Here is a 24414-nt window from a genome sequence, read left to right on the forward strand (position 1 = left end):
GAAATTTCTTACACAGGGAATCTTGATTCTGGTAAATACTGATGTCTACTAGAATTCTGTTCCACTATTACATTTATGAATCAAAAGTTCGGGCACTGAACCATCACATTTTCTCAATTTGATTATCTGCATGTGTTGGAGAGAGTGAAAAGGTATGCATATCAGCAAATAATAATACTAACAAAAAATAGAATGCAAGCTTTCTATCTTCCAGTATCAGGCTCAGCCAGTCCTTTAAAGAACATTTTGAGCACTGCAAAGCAAAAGCAAAGAGTTGTAGCACTTAAGAGGGCTAAGAAAGCTGATATTTTCTGATATTCCTTAGGAATCTCAGTCAGATTTCTGCGTCTGTTTTTCTTCCTAGGCAGTGACCGTCGGTCTGCCATGAGTCTCCAACCCTGTTTCTTCATCCTCTGTTTCATCTCTAGGCAGATTTCTCGAATGGCAACAACTTGATTCCTCCAATTCCACCTCTCTTTTCTCATTACCATGACTGCTATTAACTGCATAACGGCTTGCAAAGAAATTGAAATAAATGAAGTTTACTGCTCCTAGGCCTGCAATGATGTAATAGTAGTAATCAAGCCTATTCTTGTTAAGGTCGTGGCCACCCAACCATGGCAATTTCCTATTCTTTCCTGAGACATGACGAATGATATTTATGAGTAAAGAACTTACATAACTTGCTATTGATAAGCTGAGAAAGAAGACTGCCCCCGCAACAGTCCTCATGCTTTCTGGCATTTGTGTGGTGTAGAATTCCATTATGGCAACTGCTGCAAAAGCTTCAGTTAATCCTGACAGGACGAACTGTGGAAGGAGCAATGCTATGGTTATAGGGGAGGTAAAGGAACCGTGTTTCAGAGCTGATTCGCGGCGTCGTTTCTCAACAATTGCAGCTACTAACATGCATAGAATTGACATTACAATACCAATCTTAATTCTTTGTGGCATTGTCAATCTTTTATCCTTTCCTGTCAACTTCTTTGCCTGACGGATGAAAATGAGCTCGTAAATGAAGATCCATATCGAAAGTGCAATCATTGATGTAAGGCCCATCCATCCTGGAGGGATTTTAAAATGTGAGCCCAGAGATCTACTCATTTGAATTGCTTGAAGGATCCCAAATGCATTCTGTTGGTCCATAGGTATGAAACATGCAATTCCTGATAGCCAAACTGGCACTATTGCTACTAAACATTTCAGTTGCTCCACCTGCTGCAAGCTGCATAGTCTCCAGGTATTCTTGGACCTGCCTTGGGCATCCAATTCACTCGGCTCAGTGATTATAGCAGCCTTATCAAGAAATTTGAACCTATCTGTACGAGAAAGTTTCAGGTGCACGTCTGAGTCATTCATAGGAGGATCATAAAATGAATGCTGAGAATCCGGTGCAATAGTTAGCTGACGCTTCCTGTAGGCAGCTGTGATTACCTTGAGCATATCTGCAAATATGCTACCTTGAGGCTTCTTGCAAATATAAGTATGGTGGCCAATCAAGAAAATGGATATGGAGAAACATAGGCAAGCTGTTGGAATGGCAAAGCCTATAACCCAACTGACATCAGTCTGAATGTAGATAACTCCTGTAAGAGTTACCAATAGAGCAATTGTAAAGCAGAAATACCACCAATTGAAAAAGCTCTCAAGATTTGCTCTGCCCTTTGCAGTTCTGGTATCAAATTGATCAGCGCCAAAAGCAATATTGCACGGTCTAATACCACCAGCTCCTATTGACAAAAACCCAAGACTCACAAAGAGGAATCCCAGCTGCCATTTTTCAGGCCGGAGGCAATGGGACTCCCCCTCGCATTTTGGGGGTGTTAACTGAGGTACAGCTGCTGTCAGGGTCACGGCCACCATGCCCTGTGAAAGAAATGCAACAAATATGCAATGTTCAAAATTCCTGAAATAGTCCTAAATAATAATGTCTTCTGTTAGACTATAGTGCAAAAGTGCAAATGGGTTTCGAGTGATTAAGCATCAGATTGCAGGACATATATAGGTGATGTAAATTAGCCATTTAGGAGGAAGAGAGAGGGATTATTCTACCAGAAGAGACGATATGCTTCCAAAGAGAAGGGTACGAAATCTGCCCAAATAAGTATCAGCAAGAAATGCACCTAATAAAGATGTAATGTTGGAGGAACCAGACCATATAGTGGTGACATTGACATTAGATGCACCTCCCATGTGGTATTTGTTTTGCAGATAAACTGTCATATTGGCAATCAAGCTCATAGAAGCCAGCTTTTCAAAGGACTCGTTCCCTTAAAACAGAAGAAATTTCAAAACCTATATATATAATTTCTGCGGCAGGCAATTAATTAAACAAGAAACATACCAAGAATATATCTAATGGCTTTCCATCCCCCGACATTTCTTGTAGGATGCGATGAAGAAGATAGGATGTGCTGCTCTAATGGTGAAGACGATTGGACCAAATCCTCCATCTCTGCCATTTCTACCTCTGAAAGTTAAACCTTTATGAACTCATTATGTTGTGAAGGGTTTGCAGGGATATGCCACAGGTAGGGTGTAAAAAAAAAAGGCCAAACCGAACTGGCTAATCCGAATAAATTCAAACCGAAATTAATAATTTTATATATTTAAAATATTAGTTATGATTTGAATATTAACTTTACTTATTTTTTATTTATTTTACAGAATAATACATTTTAAATTAATATTTTATTTTCAATTAATGTATAATAATATTTATATGAAAAATGTTTAAAAAGAATTGAATTATAAAAGTCTAAAAAGTATTAAAACAAATAAAAATCCTTCAAATTGAATCTAACTTGATTAATGTGAAAACCGAACATATGTAGTTTTGTAATTTAATTCGCTGATTTCGATTTGAATATTATCAAAATTGACTTCTTCAATTTGGTTTGATAAAATACATTTAACTTGCTCAAACCAAGTCATGTACAACCCAGGGATTCATCAGGTCAAAGAGATCCGCTGGCACGTTGGCGATTTGCATGCATGGAATGCGTTTAAAATTTAAACACAGATTTTCATCAAAGTGACAAGGAGTTGCTAGCTACTGCTAATGCAAGGAGTTATTTATTTATTTGAGAATGGCCATTTTTTTTTCGACACAGGAGGATTTATTTTAATTTGAGATCTCATGCAGTTACTGATCAGATTATAATATTTGGTGCAAATTTCTTTTCAAATTATTTGGCAGGGAGGTTTATAATAAAAATATATTTTTTTAAAATATTATTTTAAAAACTATTCAATAAATAATAAAAAAAACTATTTTATTATTTTAGAATTTTATAATAAAAATATTTCAAAAATTATAGTATTATTTTTGTTATAAATTTTCTCGATGATAAGTGCTATAATATTTTGAATTTAAATTCTACAAATTTTGAATAAATATGATAAATCCCTTAAAGAATTAGAAGCTCTGGTATTCTCAAAAACAAAGAAAAAAAAAACTCTGATAGAAAAAGGCAGAACTCTTAAAAATAGGGAAAAAAATTATATGTAAATAAATTGGATAAAAATACTCTACTTTCTTGAGAAAATAAAAAGAAAATGGAATTATCATTAGCAGCCCAAACGAGTTGTTTTTCAATAGGAGGAGAATTTGCAACGAATATTAATAAAACAAAAGGAAAAGATACTCTACACAATAATAAGAAATATATATATATATAACTCATTTACTCTTTTTTTATTTTTATTTACCCCTCCTTCAAACGCTCAAAAGGAAAGGGGAAGAAGAGAGAGGAAAGGTGGGGGGAGGGCGGCGGGAGAAATAAGAACATTGGAGGGGAGAAATAAGAACATTTTCTGTAAAATAACCATGGAGTATATATAGCATAAATTTATTGAAAGAACAGATTGAACCTTTTAAATTTTGGTTTCCTTTGACAATACATCAAAGCTGTATTAAACTTGGAGCTATGTTGTTTCTCATCCATCCCTAACTTCTTTCTCCATTCATAAATGGGTATCAAAAGCTTAAAACCAGCATAATCAATGCAATAGGTACCAATTCAGTTAAAAAGTTTTAGTAACCAGGCTTAAACCCTCCTAAGTCAACAAAGCGATCTGCTTACCCAACGATACTCGACAAAGAGGATAAAGCATTCACTGATGATTAGAGATGGAGAATCAAAAGCACATAGAACCTTTTACAGGTCTAGAATCCAGATGGAGTGCAAAAATGAATGAAAGACAGATCTTTGGAAAAAAAAAGAAAAAGAAAAAGAAAAAGAAAATTTGATAGGAAAAGTTTGTTTACATTTCCAGTGCATACATTTTTATATGGGAACTACAGAATGATGAGTGAAATTTCACACCACAAGTAGAAAAGATTACTTAGAAACAGAGAACTTTCAAAAACTTTGACTACAAAACTTTGATATGTCAGCAAATGAAGACATACCAACTTTTTTCCAAGAATTAAATAATTGAACAGAGCAGCTGCTCCCACGTGAATATACCTGCAACCAAGTTTCAACTTGAAATCAACTAACAACAGGATTGCAATAGGTATTAATTAGAATTACAGTCTCCAGTCTCCACAGGAATTTTTTTTTTTTCGCAGACCTAGTTCTCCACTACACACACGGAACATGAGATGTATTATTTAATTGTTGGAACACCTTTCACAAACTTCATATATATGCAGTATAGAAAGGAGAGTTAAAACAAAGGTTTCTACAAAAGAAGGGGGAAAAAGAAAAGAGGAACAAAGCAGAAACTCATACGATTTGTTCATTCATTTTCTTCCTTCCACGATTAGAGACAAGTGGCATTTGTACTTGTACTATTGGAGTGTTTATTTCATATTTTAAATGCAGCTGATAGACACATAAATAGCTGAATTAAAATGTTATAAATTTTAAAAAAATAAAAATAATAGTTGATTAGTAATTAATATGATACTCATTAGCTTATATCAGCTTTATTTGTCCAACTGGTTATCCTTTTACATATAACTTGAAAACCAACATTATTAATATTATTTGCTCATATTTTTTATTTACAATTTTAATACCTTAATTAGCATATTGAAATTTTATTAAAATATTTACTATTAATAACATAAAATATAAAATATTTATTTATTATGAACAAATATGTTTTTTCGCTAAAAACTTAAAATTATGAGATTTTTTTTTATTTATCAATAATTCTTTATTATTTTATAATTATATTTTAAAAATGATTTAATTATTTTCTCATTTTAATAATAAAATAAATAGTATATATAATAAATCAATAATTATATTTTTATTTTAATAATATAATAAATGATATAATATATTAAATTACTAATTACATATTTATTTTAATAATAAAATAAATAATATAATATAATAAATTTATAATTTTATATTTATTAATTTCAACAATAAAATAATATATCATCTATACTTTTATTAGTTATTTTGCAAATTAATAATAATCATTAAATATAATTTTATTAAACACTTAATATAGATCAATTATCAATTGCATCAGATAACTAAATTAATCAGGTTCTTTCTAAGAGATGCCACCTAATTTAATAAAAATGCTTAAAAAATCATCATGTGTCACAGTCTTTATTTTTTTTATATAAAAAAATAACTTGTCACTATAAAAATCAGTTTTTTATTTAAATATTTTTATTTTAACTACTAAAATCCTATGTTAAAAAAATAATTATAAAAAATATTTTTTTACTTAAATCTTTAGATTAAAAAAGAGTGAATTATTTATATATATATATATATTGAAATATATTATTAAAATAAAATAATAAATAATAAAATGACTAGCAAGGATAACTACAAAAAATAATTAGTTTTGTAATTGATTATCACAACTTATTGAAATTTATTGCTATTAGCAATCAATTTTACAATTGATTTGTGATTTTATTTTTTTAGTAAAATAATTAATTTAAAAAAAATAACAATCGGTTATTATTAGCAATCGATTTATAATTAATTGTTAAATCGGTTGCTAATCTATAACATCTCGTGCGTAAAGGGAAGGTCTCGGCTGGAGTGGTCCTCTGGGAGGGCTAGGCTCGTTGGTGCCCTTGTCCAAATGGGGAGCAAAAATGAACAGAATCATACATTGAAATGAAAAAAACTAATTATTAGAAACGTCTTTTGATGGAATGGCTTGGAGAGTTGAAATAATTCCGGGGTTAAGCGTGCTTGTTTGAGAGAAATCTTAGGATGGGTGACCTCCTGGGAAGTTATCTATTCCACCTATGGAACAAAACCGTGAGGCTCAGGATGGGGTGGACCAAAGAAAACAATTCCTCTAGTGGTTGGAGTCGGGCGTTACAGATGGTATCAGAGCCGGACCCCCTTTAGTAGATGTGTGGTTAAGAGACAAACCAAGCGGAAGTTGATGGGATTGTAACATCCTGTGCGGAAAAAGAAGGTATCGGTTGGAGCGGTCCTCTGGGAGGGAGGGCAAAGCTCACTGGTGCTTTTGTCCAAATGGGGGGTAAGAATGAACCGAATCTTACATTGAAATGAGGAAAACTAATCACTAGAGGCGCCTTTTAGTGGAATGGCCTGAAGAGTTGAAAGAACTCCGGTGTTAAGCTTGCTCGCTTGAGAGAAATCTTAGGATTAGTGACCTCCTGAGAAGTTCTCTGTTTCACCTATGGGACAAAACCGTAAGGTTCAGGATGGGGTGGACCAAAGCGGATAATTCTTCTAGTGGTTGGAGTCGGACGTTACATAATCGATATTAAAAAAATTTTAAATATATTATTAGCAACCGACTTTAAAATCGATTGCTATTAGCAATCGATTAAGAAATTGATTGTTAAAATTTGTTGCTAATGGCAATCAATTTTAAAATTGGTTGCTAACAATAACTGATTTAGGAAATCAATTATTAAATTAAAGAATTATTTTAATTGGCTCTAGAGCTAGTAACCAATTTACAATTGGTTCCTAAAATTGATTGTTATTTGTAACCAATTTTTAATCGGTTGCTAATAGCAACCAAATTTTGTAACAAATTGTAAATTGATTGCTAAATTTTTTCTTGAAAAAATTTTCGCCCTTTTTTTTTTATTTGCAATCGATTTATGAATTGATTGCTAACAACAATCGATTTTTATAACTGATTTTGCAATCAATTTTTCCCTCAAAATTCTCATTAATTTTTTTATTTTATTTACAACTGATTTGTGAATTGGATGCTAACAGCAATTGATTTTTACAATCGATTAAAATCGATTGCTATTAGTAACTGATTTTTTCTCTAAAAATTCGCACCTAATTTTTTGTTTTTTTTTTTATTTGAAACCAATTTGCGAACTGGTTGCTATTAGCAATCGATTTTTCCTCCAAAAAAATTTCCACCCATTTTTTTATTTTAATTTGTAAGCGATTTGTAAATCCGTTGATGTTTGTAACCAATTTATGCAACCAATTGAAATCAGTTACAATTAGTAATTGATTTTGAAACTAATTATGAATCGGTTGTAAAGTTTTTCTCTATAAAATTCCCGACTTATTTTTAAAAGAGTTAGTTGTTAAAATCAATAGCTAATTCGCTTATATAAACTGCTACTCATTTTCTTTCCCGTTACTCATTTTTTTCTTTCTTTCTTATCTTTTCTCTCATTTTATTTATCTTTTTATTCATTCTCATCTTTTTTATTTATCATATTTTCTTTTCTAACATATTTTTTTTATCATTTTTTTCTCATATATTTTTTTTTATATATTTTCTTCTTAATCATCTTTTTCTTTATCTTTTTTATTTAATTATATTTCTTTTACATAAAATAAAAATTTTTTTACGAATATATTTTTTATTAGTAAATTATTTGTAGTTTTAATTTTTTTAGTAATTTTTTTGCTATAATATAATATATGGTAATTTTTTTAGCAATTTGTGTTTTAAATATTTTTTTATATATATATATATTTTTAATATTTTTTATAATAGGTATTGCTAGTAATTTTTTTATAATATTTTATATTCATTTTTAGTACTAATTTTTAACAATTTATTATTTTATAAATTTTTTAAAATTTTATTTATTTGAAATTTAATTTTTTTAATAATTTTTTAAAATTAGTAACCTACTTTTTTGTTGTTAAATTCATTACAAATAGTAACCGATTTATAAAATGTTTACAAAATATAAAATTAAAGACACCAAATTTTTTATAACTAATTATATTTCAGTTGCTATTAGCAACTGATTTATCAGTTAATACTAGCAACCGACAGTTTTTTTTACTAAAATCATTATTTTTTTAAGTTTAATTAATTTAGTAACCAATAGTTTTTTTACCAAAAGTATTATTTTTTAAGTTTAATTAATTTAGCAACTGATTTAGTCGTGGATTGTAACTTGAATATTTTTTTTTACTAAAAGTGTTATTTTTTTAAGTTTAATAAATTTAGCAATCGATTTAGTTGTCGATTGCTGTTTGTAACCAGACTTAATATAATCGACTGAATTCGTTACTAAATCATTTAGCAATCAATGTTAATAGATTAATAACCGATTCAGTGGGTTGCTAATTTTTTTTTTTTTCTAGTGGATGAAAGGGAATGTGTACGATATTTGAGGATTTTTTAGCTCGTTAGAAGGTATTACATCTTTAATCAACGAAATATTCCAAATAGTTCCATACAAGAAGTGCGGTACTCTGTTAAAATTTACGCTTGTTCTCGACGCCCAACTTCATTCGTTGAACTCTACTCATCAAGAAGAGTCCTTAGGAGAATGGTGACCAGCCTTTAATATAGCTTTGTGGAAACCCATACAGAGACTCGGATAGTTTAAAGGATTATATTCCATAGAGACTTTACACTCGTTAGCCATGAAAGAGAGTATGGTTGGTAATGCTCACCAAAACAGGATTATATAAAACACAAATTAGCCATGGCAAATCAATGCCTCTCTCCTACAAACTACATACCAAGAAACCATTAATTGATGAATCGAAATCCAAAGAGAACATAAAGAAGAAATAGGCTTGTCAATGTCTGCGATTAAAATTACAATCTGAAAGAATTTTGCAGTTACATGTAGACAATGTTAAATATTAGCATTCATGCCTTCAGCATTTTACCATAAAATTCAACTGCTGTTTTCATCTGTGTATGTTAGCCTTATTTGTTACAACTGTACATTACATGCAATCATCAAGAATAGATTAGAGAACCTTGCTCCTTTCACTCTTTGTGAATGACTAATTTCTTGGCCACTAATCTGATGCCAGCACTTTGCTGAAAGTCATATGGATGCAAGGAGATGTAGGCATCCAAAAAGGTCCCTGGTCTGAACCAGGTCACAAGTTCTGCAGCGTCAAACTTACTGAACATAAGCTTTTGTATGGTTCCACAAGGATCTTTATGATATATCTCTGTTTCATATTTAGCCACATCCCCATTTACTGAAGTGGGTATGCTGTGAAAAGAAAGAGGGAGAAAATTAGGCAAGTTTAAGTCAAAAGTATAATAGAACTCTTAAGGCCTTTCTTGCTTGGCACAATAGGAAGAATAGAAAATTAAATTAGGACTTAGACCCTTGTAACAAAAGTAAGAAGGCTCAATTTGCAATATTCAGGTAGTCTTTTTCACTTCTTTTACGGTGAGTCAATGAGCGTGCAAAGGTAACCTTCGAACATGAACAATGCAAATTAAATAGTGCTCATAATTATTAAAATGTTAAAAAATAATATGAGATGTTGCTTGAATCAAAGAGCATATAAAGATGAGCAGCACAGAAAATTCTTTAACTACTTTTCTTTTCTGTTATCCATTTAATTTTTTGGTTCTTAGATAAGCCTTTAATAACACTTTAATGGAAACACAGATAGACTAGGAAATGATTAGGTAGATAAAAAGGATATCAAAGAGTCCTAAATTCTGATGCCATATTAGTTGACAGTGGAACAAAATTGATTCCCTTGGTCAACAATTTCATTTTCACTTTACTCCTAACTGAGGCATTTTGGTGAAGAAAAAAAAGAGGGGAGATCAGAGAAAATGGAAACTTACTGTAGTCTCACTGTAGGATAGTTGAAGAAGCCAGGTTTTCTGTTCAAAACAGGCCTCCAATCAGAGTTGCTACCTGATTCCACAAACAATTTCTGAACGATATCATCACATGCTTCAAGAACTCCACACAGACTTGGAGTTGCGTCAACCACAAAACTCAACCGTGGTCGTCCAGCATTATCCACAAATTTTGTACTTAATTCAAACCGTACTCTTAAATGATGACAACAAAGCTGCAAAATGACATCCTCATAGAATAATATCATTCTTCGACCACCATGACTGATTGGAACAAAACATGCCCTAATAGAAGAAACAGAAACTTTCTCAGGTTCTAAAAATTCTTCATTGCCACTCCAACCTTCAGGAACAGTCACTGCTGAAGGCATCTCAGAAGAGACTGTCATAGGTTTTTCTTCCATGGCAACATCTTGTTGAAGGTAATTAGTACGCATTTCATTGCTAAGAGAACCCATATCAAAAGAATCTGGTGGAGATGTCTTAGATGCAACAATTGTAAGCTGAGAAAATAATGGATGATTTCCCTCATTTCCATGATCTCCAGGCGAAAAGTTTTCAAACTTTGAACTTGAAGAGGGAGCATCTATGTTTATGCCAAGACCCTCCAAAAGTGATTTTCCATTTGTACGACTTCTTGTAGTAGCATTAGGTGAAACCCAACTTTTTTCTGGAAATGCATCTGGGAGGCTTGACTCCTGTAGACATGGCAGATTTTGGTAAATTCCTAACTAAAAAACCCAACAAACACTTGGTTTCAACAGCCACCTGAGTCAACTTTGCATGCAATATGATCAGGATAAAAATCTCCCATAGCCAAGTAAGTAATTACATTTTCACAATTCAGTTCATTGACAAGTCTAAACAAAAACTGCACGCATTTGAGCCATATTGATAAAGCCGAAAAAACTATACACACTAGGAAGTGCAGTAGATAACAGAAATTTACTTTTTTCAGATATCTTATATTTTCATTTTTGAGCAACAAAAGAAACATTATTTTCCCTTTCTAAATAACAAAGTGTATCGTCAAAGCTTGAAAAGCTTTCAGTAAAACTTCCAGGTCACGAGTAACTTCACTGCAGACAGTTTGTTTCATTTACATTATTAAGCCTATTAAATAGAACTTGTGAAGTCTATTGAAGATACCATACATTCATTCTGCATCATATTGGAATTGCGTAGACAACAAGAAACAAATAAGAGTTAAAAAATAATGATAATAAAAAAAAGGGAAAACATAAAAAAAAAAAAAAAGAAACAAGAATCACAAGAAAAGTTGTTCCCATGAGAATAAAACCAATAAACAAACACAAAAGTAATCACAATGCAAGAAACTTTTACCTTTTCGCTTCCAATTTTAATCAGTAACAAGGAATGACAAAGAAAATTATAGGGAGATTCAACTATTGACTTACCAAGAACAATACTGTTGCGCAGTACTTCAAAACTTCAAGATTCATCCGGACATCGTCTAAGCTCCTAAAAAATCATTAGCGAATACAAAGGTTAGACCCAAAAGCAAGAGGTGGATGCTGGGCAAAATAATTCCTCACGGGCACTCAAGATTACCTATGTGTCTGTTTTCCAAGCCCAAAATAAGTTGCAAGACTAGCCATCTGCACACAAGAAGATATATATCAAAATATATCAACATTTCTAATATATATAATTCAATCCATTTGATGATATAAATTGAAAAGTACCTTCATGTCGCCAGCTCTTCTTCCAAACTTCTGGGTTAGCAAGGCTAAAGAATCGATAATGCCCTTGGGCTCCGGCGGTGGCCTTGCAATCTCAGCAAACGCCTCCCTTATCCGAACACAATCAAACCGCAGGATATTATGTCCCGCCCAAATCCTCCCTAAAGAAACAAACTTTAATTAAAGAAAAAAAAAAGAGAAAAAATTCCATTGAACACTCAACAAATGAGGGAAAAAAGATTGTTAATTGGTACACAGAAGAGGATGTATTGTTTGGCCAACTGACCATGGAGGATTTCGTAGACAGTGTCAGCAATATCGGCGAATGTGGGGGCGGAATTGACGGCTTCAGCAGTGATTCCATTGCAGCGAACGGACTTAGAGGAGATTAAAGAAGGATTAGCGGGTCGGACCAAGGTCGAGTAGCTCCGGAGCTCCTCCAGCTTCCTGGAGCATACAAGGATGGCTCCGAATTCCAGTATCGCAAAACCCTGACCGGGCCGGGTGGGAACCGTCGTTTCGAGGTCGAAGAAGACAATCTCGGATCTATCCTCGCTTAGCTCAGAACCCATCATCCTCCGGTATCTTCGTCCAAAGTTTGGTGAAGAAGTTCAGGGTTTAAGAAGCTCGTGTCTTTAATTGGCTAGAGTGAGGAGGACGTTGTTTGGTTGGAACTTGGAAGGAAGGAAATGATAAATGAACGGAAACGGGCCTATGAGTTGATATATAAAGAGAGAGAAGAGAAGCGTGGCAATTGGGAAATTTTGGGTTGCGTCTTTGGGTGGATTTGTAAACTTTTCAGGCCTCAACAAGCAAACACAACTCAAAATGGAATTGGCCTAACCCAAGCCAGAATAAAATCTGGGGCAAACAGTAGCCAGACGTAAGAAACGACATAACACGATACGCAAAACGGGGGGATCTTTCAATTTATTCTGGTTTTATACCGTTTAGATAAACTCAAAATTCCTTCTTGTTAAACAAATTTTTGTGTGGTGGCGTGGCGGGATGATTCTTTTGCTTTCTTTGAAACAAAAGATTCCAACATTCTTATTCTTTGGTATGTATCATTCCTGAAGTAAACACAGGTCCTACGTTTCCTATGCAATCCAAAGTCAGAAATAACATGCTAAAATGGGTTATTGCTGCTTTGGGACTTGAATTGCGGGGATGGATATCATAGGATTCCCACTTTTGGGAATTACTGAATTGTTTATTATGGTCTTGTGAAGCATTTGAGAGAACTTTGTTCAACATTCCACCTCTCGTTAGGCTCCTGTGCCTAACAATAAGAACAACAAAAGCTGTAATGATGATGAAGATGACAATATGACATTTTATGATTAATCATTTTATGGCTTTGATCTGTTTCGACCTTCGCATGTAAATATAATTAATCATTGTGTTTCAAAGAATCATATTTTCCCAAATCTTTGGAACAGAAACAATAACACAAGTCTCTTTGATATTGATCCACTCCAATAATTTACCAAGAAGGGCTGACAACTATACCAGAAAGAATGATGTCAAATCAGGTGAAGTAGCCAAAGTACACAAAATAATATATATTCAATGAGCTGTCAGCTGCATCAGAAAGAATAATTATAATCTATCAATGTACATGGAAATTCAAGTTTGAATGTATCACAAATTGGAGAAACTTTCTTATGTTTATGTTTGATTCTCTCTCATTAATAAACTTAATAATGTAGTATGTGAAAATTTAATATTTTATCTATTTATTTATTTTAATTAACTAACAATAATTTAATATAATTATCATTCACTGAGCATTAGCTGATCAAAATATTCAACCAATTTTTTAGAGAGGGATAATCTTTGATTTGTTTTCATGGTATGCCTGAATTCATGTTTTCTCGAGCTAATAATTAGTTTAGTTTATTGAATAATTTAAGTTTTTATTTGAAATCTATAGAGACTCCGCAGTTACTTATGGGATATTCATGATATTTAGTCAGTATTTTGTTTATTTTGATTTTATCATTTTTTGGGATTAGTAAGTGACAATGTATTTATTCAAGATATTCTGATAAGACTTGCATGATTTAAGAATACCTAAATTATGCGTCGATTATGACACAAAATTTTGGGTCGTGACAAAGTTGGTATCAGAGCACGGTTGAGGTCTAGTAAACTTACGGAGTATAGGATCCTTAACGTCTTTTCAGTTTATCATTGCTTTAGATATCTGCGTCCTTCGTACTTTTTCACCTATTTTAATTTGGCTCACATTTTTAGATTTAATACTTGTTTATTAAAATGAATAGGTGCCTGGATTTGTTAAACGTAAGAGGAGAGCTAGGACCAATGGTTCTAATGGTGTAAACCTTGATTCAACAGGGGAGGTACCACCTCAAACTACTGATCAGATATCTGAATAGACGCCTATGATTAAGACTGGCGCACAACCATTCCAATTAGCTATTACAGCTTAAGCACCTAGAGTTGGTCAGGTTACTGTGGTAGATCTGGCAGTGGAATTGCATGCAGTGAATCGTGCCGTTAATACTATAACTAAGTACCTTACAACTCAACCACAGCAACCAGTTGTTGGCCCTATTTCAGCACCAGCTCGGGATAGGGCTCCATTTCTTGACTCTACAGACTTTCTCAAGCTAAAATCAAATGAGTTCACTGGAGAGGATGCATTAGCTGATCCCTTAGATTTTCTAAATGACATGGAGAGGTGTTATGACACTATGGGTTGTAGTAGTGCTAAGATGGTGATATTGGTAGGAAATTAGCTTAAGGGAGTTGCTCGTGAGTGGTATCTCTCTAAGAAGAGTGGGCGACCCGAAGGTTCTATCCTCTGGCCTGAGTTTCACTCTCTCTTCTTAGAACGATTTCTCCCTCCTAGTATTCAAGAGGCGAAGGCTTTGGAGTTTGAAACCTTGAAGCAAGGTAACATGACAGTTACAGAGTATGAGATGAAGTTTACCAAATTATCCCGCTTTGGTAAACACTTAATTCCAAATGAGGAGAAGAAGGCTCGTAGGTTTGAAAGGGGCTTACGAGACAGGCTAATTGATCGTGTAGCTCCTTTATGACTACCTAAATATGAGGAGGTGGTTGATCGGGCTAGACAGATGGAGATGTATGATGATGAACGTTGGGCTTGTGAGCAGCGCAAGCGATTTAAGAAAGATAGTCAAGGTAATCAGTTTAACAGAGGACAGAGTCATCAGGGTTCTTATCAGGGTAATAAGTAGGGTTCTCAGTCTACAGTTGGTAATAGGGCACATCAATTTAGAGTTGGTCAGGGACATGAGCAGAGGACTCATGCAGGGAATGCTCAGTATAGTTAGATTAGCACTGGGTTTGTTTCCACTCCTTGTCAGCATTGTGGTAAGCTGCATAAAGACACTTATCATTGGGTTACTAGAGCATGCTTTGCTTGTGGACAATTGGGATACCATAGACAAGACTGTCCTACTAGTGGGACAACTCAAGGTGCTAGTCAGGCAGCACATTCTGCTCCCTCTCAGGTTCAGCTAGTTTCACAGTATAGTGGTAGAAGTCAGCGTTCTGGTGGTCGTGGTCAAGGTGGTAGAGGTTCTGGTGGTAGAGGATCTGCTTAAACTCAGGGATAAACATCTGGTGGTAGAGGTCAAGCCAGGTTTTTTGCTTTGACATAGCAGGATGCTCAGGCATCTAATGCAGTAGTGACGGGTACACTTTCTATTTGTTCATTTGATGCTAGAGTACTATTTGATCCCAGTTCCACTCATTCCTTTGTTTCTCCATACTTTTCCATGAGATTTAGCACACCACCTACTTTGTTAAAGTATCCTTTATCTGTATCAACACCTATGGGGAATGCAATAGACACTGATATGGTGTATAGGGGATGTATAATTCACATTAGAGATAGAGAATTAGCTGCAGTGCTTGTTTCTTTGAATATGTTTGAGTTTGATGTGATTTTAGACATGGATTGGTTAGCCACTTATCATGTTTCATTAGATTGTCATAATAAAGTTGTACTCTTTAAAATTTGTAGGGAGGTAGAATTTCAATTTCAGGGAGATCGCAATATAGCCTCTAGTAATCTTATTTCAGTAGTGAGTGCTAGCAGATTATTGTGAAAGAGGTGTAAGGGGTATCTAGCTTATGTTAGAGACATTCAGGTAGAAGGCGCAGGTTTGGAGAATGTTGCAGTGGTTAAGGAGTTTCCTGATGTGTTTCCAGAAGATTTATTAGGTTTACTCCCGGAGCGAGAGGTAGAGTTTGGTATATACTTAGTTCCTGGAACTAAGCCCATATCTATGCCACCTTATCGTATGGCACTCGCAGAACTTAAGGAGTTGAAGGAGCAGCTACAGGACCTACTAGATAAGGGGTTTATTCACCCTAGTGTTTCTCCATGGGGTACTCTTGTGTTATTTGTGCAAAAGAAGGATGGGTCTTCGAGAATGTGCATTAATTATAGGCAATTGAATAAGGTGACTGTTCCTAACAAGTATCCTATTTCACATATAGATGACCTGTTTGACCAACTTCAAGGTGCAAAGTGCTTTTCCAAAATTGATCTTCGATGTGGATATCATCAATTGAGGGTTAAGAAAGAAGACATACTCAAGACTGCCTTTAGGACTAGGTATGGACACTATGAATTTCTTGTAATGCCTTTTGGTCTTATCAATGCTCCAACTGCTTTTATTGATCTCGTGAATAGAGTTTTCAAACCTTTCTTAGATCAGTTTGTTATAGTGTTCATTGATGACATTCTAGTGTACTCAAAGAGAAAGGAGGAGCATGAGCAGCATTTGAGAATTATCCTTCAGACTTTACGAGAACAGAAGCTATATGCCAAGTTCCCAAAATGTGAGTTCTGGTTAGATAGTATGGCTTTCCTAAGCCATACAGTGTCTAAGGATGGGGTGTGTGTTGATAAGAAGAAAGTTGAGGCAGTGCTTCATTGGCCTAGACTAATAACTGTGTCAGAGATTCGTAGTTTCTTGGATTTAGTAGGGTATTATAGATGGTTTGTTCAAGACTTCTTTCGTATTGCAACACCTTTAACTAAGTTGACATAGAAGAATATGAAATTTCAGTGGTTTGAGGCTTGTGAAAAAAGTTTTCAAGAGCTTAAGACTCATTTGACTACAGCACCGGTGTTAGCTCTTCCGTCTGAATTAGGGGGTTATGCAGTGTATTGTGATGCTTCTAGGATTGGTTAGAATATGTTTTGATGTAGCATGGATGGGTTATTGCATATACTTCTCATCAGTTGAAAAGGCACGAGCAGAATTATCCCATTCATGATTTGAAAATTGCTACAGTAATTTTTGCTTTGAAAATCTGGAGACACTATCTGTATGGTGAGACTTGTGAAATCTTCACTAACCACAAAAGTCTCAAATACATCTTTGACCAACGTGATTTTAATCTTAGGCAAAGGAGAAGGGTAGAATTGCTGAAGGATTATGATTGCACCATACAGTATCACCCTGGAAAAGCTAATGTGGTGGCTGATGCTCTAAGTAAGAAGTCTTTTGGTAGTTTAGCCCATATGTCTACCAAGAGGAGGCCTCTGATTGATGAATTACATGAGTTGCTAGATCAGAGAGTAGAGTTTGAAATCATATCTGGATCATTCTTAGCACATTTTCGAGTTAGGCCTATTTTGATTGATTGAATTAAGGCTACTCAGAAGAGGGATTCTCAGTTGTGTAAGATTATAGATAGTATTCATCAAGGCTAAGCTCAAGGGTTCATGTTAGATGATGATGGAGTTTTTCATTATGGAGCTAGACTTTGTGTCCCTAGTGTTGATGAGTTGAGAAGAGAAATCATGGAGGAGGCACACCATTCTATTTACACAGTACACCCAGGTTCAACTAAAATGTACCGTGATTTAAGGGAGTATTATTGGTGGGGTGGCATGAAGAGGGATGTTGCAAACTTTGTTGCTAAATGTTTGACTTGTCAACAGGTTAAGGCAGAACATCAGAGACTGTCTGGGTTACTTCAACCGTTGCCTATTCCCGAGTGGAAGTGGGAGCACATTGCCATGGACTTTATTGTGGGTTTATCTAGTACACAAGGTGGTTACAATGCAATCTAGGTGATAGTGGACAGATTGACAAAATCTGCTCATTTCCTTCCTGTGAAGACTACATATGACTTTGCTAAATTTGCACAGTTGTATATAGACAAGATTGTTAGTCTTCATGGTGTTCCACTTTCTATTGTCTCTGACCATGGTATTCAGTTTACTTCTCGATTTTGGAAGAAATTCCAAGAAGCTTTGGGAACACGAGTAAAATTTAGTACTGTTTTTCACCCTCAGACAGATGGACAGTCAGAAAGGACCATACAGACATTGGAGGACATGCTTCGTGCATGTGTTATAGATTTTGGTGGTTGTTGGGATCATTATTTGCCTTTAGTGGAGTTTACTTATAATAATAGTTATCTGGCATGTATAGAGATGGCTCCATACGAGGCATTATATAGTCGAAGGTGTAGGTCACCGATTTGTTGGGATGAAGTTGGAGAAAGAAGGCTTACTAGACCAGAGTTGATACAGTTAACTTCAGAGAAGGTTGGACTAATTCGTGATAGACTTTTGACTGCTCAAAGTCGACGGAGAAGTTATGCTGGCACTAAGAGTAAAGATGTAGAGTTTATGGTTGGTTATCATGCATTTCTGAAAGTTTCACCTATGAAAGGAATCATGAGGTTTGGGAAGAAAGGGAAGCTTAGCCCTTGTTTTGTTGGTCCATTTGAAAATTTAGAGAGAATTGGAGCAGTTGCTTACCGTTTAGCCCTTCCACCTGGTTTTGCACATGTACATCCAGTTTTCCATATTTCTATACTTAAGAAGTATGTACCAGATCCATCTCATATTTTGCAACCTCAGACCATACAATTTAAGGATGACATGTCATATAAGGAGCAACCAGTAAAGATTTTAGATCGAAAAATTAGGAAACTTTGGTCTAAAGAAGTGGCTTTGGTCAAAGTCTTGTGGCATAATCACTCAAGTAGTGAGGCCACATGGGAGGCAGAATCTGAAATGCATGTAACACCCCTATGTTCATTAGGTCAGTACATTCTACTGTTCCAGTGATCAGTGTCTGTTCGGACAGTCCGGATGTCTAGACGTATGTCTATATCATCTAAAAAAGCCTTGAATAAAAATTAATAGCCAATACATTAAGGTGAAATTGAAATAAGAAAAACAAAGAATAAGGGTTGAATGAGTCAAGGCCACAGCGATAGGTGACCGAACCAGGAAGTAACTGCGAGGTCAGTCGTAACCCTAATTTCGTATGGGATATTGTAACACCGCAGGCCTAGGAATAATTGTGAAGCTAGTGGAAATAAGAGAACCACAGAAAAGAATTGAGAACAAGGTCAAATAATTGAATCAGAGTTCAGGAAGCAATTTAATGCTAATGGTAAACTAGATCAGACCGGTGAGGGGCAATTTGGCCAATTCACCCTTAGATGTGACTCTTGGCCTAAATGTCCAATAAATTATAGGAAATTAAATTTATGAAAAATAATTAAAAAGTGAAGAGGTGTGTAGAGAAAAAAAGAAAATTTTAAATGTTAATTCTTTTATGACATCACTTCTTATGTAATTAATATTATAATTTTTAATATTAGAAAATTTAAGATAATTATGCATAAATAAAGTTAAAAATTAAAAGAAAATAAAAATTCCTTCTTCTTTTCCATCCATGCCGTCCCTCTCCTCTCTCTTTTCTCTCTCTCTAAATTCCTCCATGGCTATGAATTTTCAAGCTTTTAAAGCTTGAATTAACCCCATAAATCCCACAAATTTCCTAAATAAATCTTATAATTGAAGCTTGGTAAGAAGATTAGAACAAGAAATTGAAGGAAAACTTGAAGAAATTGGAGCTTAGGAAATTCAAGAAAAAGGTAAGTTAATCAAATCTCTTTCTTTAGTATAAGTGCTTGAGGTTGAATTCATGTGGATGAGTTTACATTAAGAAATTTGAAAAATCTTACATGGATGGAGTTTCATGAATTTCGGCCAACCATGGGGGAAGGGTGATTGAAGTGAATTGAATGGAATTAAGTATATAATTAAGCTTAACTGAGTAGGTAGAAGTGATTAGTGTAGTGAATTGAGTAGGGATTGATCAATTGATAAATTAGAGTTCTTGATCAATGGGAAATTGGGGGATAATTTGAGAATTTGGGGAATTAATGCAATTTGACCTAATTGAGGTTTAAAATGGTTAATTGGTGTGAAATGGAGTGTGTTTGAGCGGTTAGAATTGGAATTGAATAGTGAATGTATACTGTCCAATCTGGACAGCCTGACCATGGTCCACTTAAATGACCATAATTGAAATTCTGTTGCTCCAATTGGTGTGAGGCTAATTGGAGATGAAAACTAAGACCTAATGCAATAATTTTTATGTAGAAACTTTGCCCTAAAATTGACCTAAAGTTAGTGTAAAATTGAGTTGAATCTAGATTAGGTACCCTCTCTCTGTATAGAATTGACCATATAAATAATACTTGTTCAAATGGTCATAACTTGGTGTAGAAAAGTCCAAATGACCTAATTTTTAGACCATTGGAAAGTTATGACATAGTAGAACAACTTTTATGAAGAACACAAACTCGAATTATGGTCATAATCTAATCAATTTACCACCCAAAATTGGGTCACCAAATCTGCCAGAACATAAAACTTGCCCAGAAATTTGGACTTTAATCAATTCGACCGGTTAAAGTTAAATGGCCATAACTTGAGCTACAAAACTCCAAATGGAGTGATTCAAAAAGGGAATTAAATCTAAGACATTAAGAAACAACTTTGATGAAGGAAAGTCAGCCAAATTCTCACTGTAGAAGGTCCAATGGAACAGTAAAAATAAGTGATTCAAAACTGAAAATTTGCCAATTCTCCTAGGAAAACTTTGAATTGAGTTTGGCAATCAATATCAACAAAAATGTGACCCAAAATGTGGTATGTGAGAGTAATTAGAATTAACAAACCTATTTAGTATGAAAAAGTCAACATTTTAGTCAATTGGTCAAATAAATAGTAATCACCATAATAAAAAATACAAAGAATTCAATTTATGGGACCTTAGAAATAAAATAAAGTATAGTGAAAAATTCAATTATTGAAATTTCTATTAGAAATAATTTGGATAGATATTGAAACACTGTGATTTTGTGTTTCAGTAGAAAAAGATACCGGAAAGGACAAGGAAAGAGTGAGTAAAGGCAAGGAGGCGACTCACTAGAGGTTTGTACACAACTAAGTTTATTCAATTGATTTTAATACTGTAAATTGTTTTGAATGAATTGTGAGTTTGAATGTGTTGGTGACAATTGTGATTTTCTCTTTGAACTTTATGAATTGTGTGTTGCCAGCCCTATAAGAGTAAATTCTTGAATGATTTGTGTTAAGTGAATTGAAATGTAATTATTTGAATGAAAATTTTATGAATTAGTTTTTAAACCACAGTTAGCATGACAGCCCCGTTCGGAAATCCCCGGTAGTAACGGCTATTTGGGGTTTGACAATTAAAAATTGCTTATGTCTCCCATTAATAACGGTTAGTGGGATAAAACTATATGAGTACTCATTAGCTAGCTAGCCCTTCTCTCATTAATAACGGTTAGTGAGGTGATTTGATTTGTCGTGATGTACAACACGACATTGATCGTGAAATTTTGTATCATGGTCTAAACTGTGTGTTCTTGGCAACACTTTTTTGTGATTTGTGAAATGTGGTTTGAAATAAATGATTCATGTTAACTTGAGATTTTAGAAAACCCTTCTTTGGATATGAAAATTTTGATTTGTTATCTTTTGATTTATTAAGCTTTATAATGAGCTGAATTTTTCTTAGTTGTGTACCACTGAGTATAATTACTCAGTGATAGCTTTTATTTACTGTCGCAGATAAAGGAAAGGACAAAGCAACAGAGTGAGCTGCTACAGTGACAAGGGAGTACAGTTTGAGGATATTTTTGTATGGGTATATTATTTATATCCTTATCAATTAATTGATGTAAATATTTTTGTTCATATGTAATTGAACAGTCGTACAGTAAAATTTGTAATGATATTACTTTTGCTTTCTTTTCTGTAAAATTTAGACTTTTGTATTTACATCGAATATATTAAATGAAATTGATGGATATGGAAAATGTATTGAGATTGTGTTGAATTGAGGCCTATTGAAGTTGAGATTGAGAATTTTGTATTGGAAGTGTTTTCTTTTTAGGTTTTGGAAGAACTGTTTTCTTAAATTACAGTCGACATTCTGCCAAAATTTCTATAAAAATTACAGAAAATAAAATTGACTAAAATTTCAACTCATAATTTAAACTTCAATTAAAGGTTTTTAAATAGTATTTTAACATTACTTTACAATTTAAAATGAATTGGATTTGCTTAAAATCCCTTATAGTATATTTAATGGGTTATCGGTAGGCGAAGTTCGGTAATTCATTAGGTATACTACGAGATATGTTATGCCTTATGGAGGAGTAATGTGTGACAATGCGAGCCAAATATCCTCACTTATTTGATTCTTTAGGTTAGAATTTTGTCTGTTTAAATTCAGGGACCGAATTTCTTTCAAGGGGGGAAGTATGTGAAAACTCAATATTTTATCTATTTATTTATTTATTTATTTTAATTAGCTAACAATAATTTAATATAATTATCATTCACTGAGCATTAGCTCAAATCACGTTTTCACTATCTGTTATTTGTTTCAGATCAGTAGAATTGCGCAGCTCATCCAAATATTCAGCCCATTTTCTAGAGAGGGACAATATTTGATTTGTTCTCATGGTATGTTTCCTCGGACTAATAATTAGTTTAGTTTATTGAATAATTTAAGTTTTTATTTGAAATCTATAGATACTCTAGAGTTACTTATGGGATATTCATGATGTTTATTCAGTATTTTGTCTATTTGGATTTTGTCATTTTTTGAGATTAGTAAGTGACAATCTATTTATTCAAGATACTCTAATAAGAGTTGCATGATTTAAGAATACTTAAATTATGCGTCGGTCATGATACAAAATTTTGGGTCGTGATACAAAATTTTGGGTCGTGATACAGTCCAAAGAAACTAGATTAAGAATTGTATGAGATGGGAAGAAAGGGATTGAACCAACGGTCATGATTTACACGACTATCATTCATGAATCATGATCTCTGCAGTAAGAGTGAATTCGTGGAAGCAGAAAGTATGTTAAGTCAAACGAAGGAATCTGGAGTTTTTCACCCAATTTTTATTCTTATAACGTTCTGATGGATGTATATTGCAAAACAGCAAATGTGAAACAAGGCCTGAACTTGTATGCTTAACGATGGACTGCTGCCAAATAATTTGACCTTTGGTATCTTAATAGTTGCTATTTTCAAAGTGGGCAAACTATTGGAAGAAGGGGGATTCTTTGTTCAGATGTCTAAGTTGGGTATTGTTCCAAATGTACTTGTGTATAATAGTTTGATTGATGGGCTCTAAGGCAGGGACCTATCCAAGGCAATAGATTTTACTTTTAGAGATGATGAAGTTCAAAATTGTGCCTGATGTTTTCACTTAAACTATAGTGTTTGTAGTTTAGGTGCAGTTAGAAGAAGCAGACGGTATAGAGAAAAAGAATGGAGAAAGGCTGAAAGTGAGGGATCTGCAAATTCGGGGATTTACAATTCACCAAGGATATATTTGGCTTTATTATTGAAGTCGCCATTTGAAAATAACACTTTCTTAAATATTAGGCAGAGAGTATTAAATTTTGTTTTAAAAATAAATTTAACATATTTTAGTCCAAGGATTTCAAAATAACAAAACACCTTTTTTTCAACATTATCTAAATTTTTTTTTTTTTTCTGAAAAGTGCTTTTGGATCGTGAAATTCAATGCCAGATGGGCACTAATTTGTGATACTGCAAGAATGGAAAATCAAAGAAGGCTTTGGAGGTGTGTTCTCAAATGACAAAGAAGGATGTTATCACCTTCTATACAATAATTGATGGTTTGTGCAAGGTGTGAAACATGCAATCTGCTATGGGTTTGTACTCGGAGATGATAATCAAAAGCCTTGTGCCTGATGTGGCTGCTTTCACATCATTAATTGACGGTCATTGTAAAAATGGTAACATTGAAGAGGGCCTCCCGCTGTATGAGCATATGCTGAAGGCTGGGCTTAGCCTTAATGTTTTCAACGTTAGTTGCTTGATTGATAGCCTTTGCAAAGCTGGAAGGATATCTGATGCAATTAAAATTTTCTTGGACAAGACTCGGAGATAACCCCACAAGCAATCACGCATATGAAATGGAAAGCATTTTTTGTTCATCAAATCATGTGACAAACAAAGCTTTCTGCAGGGAAGGACAGACTTTTAAGGCCTGAGTTCTTCTTGGATATGAGATGCAATGGTTTAAGGCCAGATGCACTGGCTTATGCTGTCATGTTGCTGGGGGATGTAAATGCCAAAAATGTGATAATGTTGCATGCCGATATGATAAAGATGGGTGTTTTGCCAAATGAAGTCTTGACAAGGGGTTATCCATAGAGTGGTTGCCTGAAGTCCTCCACACTTACAGCATAGGGATGGCTATCCTATACACCAGAGAAAAAATTGATTGCCTTTACCAGCAGCCTCTACTTGGCAGCTAGGCCCGGAAGAGCA

At 34.0% G+C, this 24414-nt stretch overlaps 2 protein-coding genes and 1 pseudogene across 2 annotated transcripts; 1 reads left to right on the forward strand and 2 right to left on the reverse strand.

Moving 5' to 3' along the window:
- Positions 1 to 101: 101 nt before the first annotated feature.
- Positions 102 to 2487, reverse strand: LOC110668379 (protein NRT1/ PTR FAMILY 2.8). The gene is made up of 3 exons (XM_021829583.2): positions 2345 to 2487; positions 2053 to 2270; positions 102 to 1866 (listed from the first exon to the last, which is right to left on the reverse strand). Exons 1-3 carry the CDS (start codon positions 2460 to 2462, stop codon positions 361 to 363), a joined length of 1842 nt encoding a protein of 613 aa, XP_021685275.2. The 5' UTR covers positions 2463 to 2487; the 3' UTR covers positions 102 to 360.
- A 6484-nt stretch (positions 2488 to 8971) lies between these two features.
- LOC110668392 (protein NEN1) lies at positions 8972 to 12458 on the reverse strand. The gene is made up of 6 exons (XM_058132441.1): positions 12022 to 12458; positions 11739 to 11896; positions 11605 to 11651; positions 11451 to 11514; positions 10015 to 10730; positions 8972 to 9421 (listed from the first exon to the last, which is right to left on the reverse strand). The coding sequence occupies exons 1-6, from the start codon at positions 12308 to 12310 to the stop codon at positions 9187 to 9189; spliced, it is 1509 nt and encodes a 502-aa protein (XP_057988424.1). The 5' UTR covers positions 12311 to 12458; the 3' UTR covers positions 8972 to 9186.
- Positions 12459 to 16600: 4142 nt separating this feature from the next.
- Positions 16601 to 24334, forward strand: LOC131172208 (pentatricopeptide repeat-containing protein At5g61400-like; annotated as a pseudogene).
- Positions 24335 to 24414: the final 80 nt, after the last annotated feature.

This window comes from Hevea brasiliensis, chromosome 13, assembly GCF_030052815.1.
Source record: "Hevea brasiliensis isolate MT/VB/25A 57/8 chromosome 13, ASM3005281v1, whole genome shotgun sequence".
Lineage (NCBI taxonomy): Eukaryota > Viridiplantae > Streptophyta > Magnoliopsida > Malpighiales > Euphorbiaceae > Hevea > Hevea brasiliensis.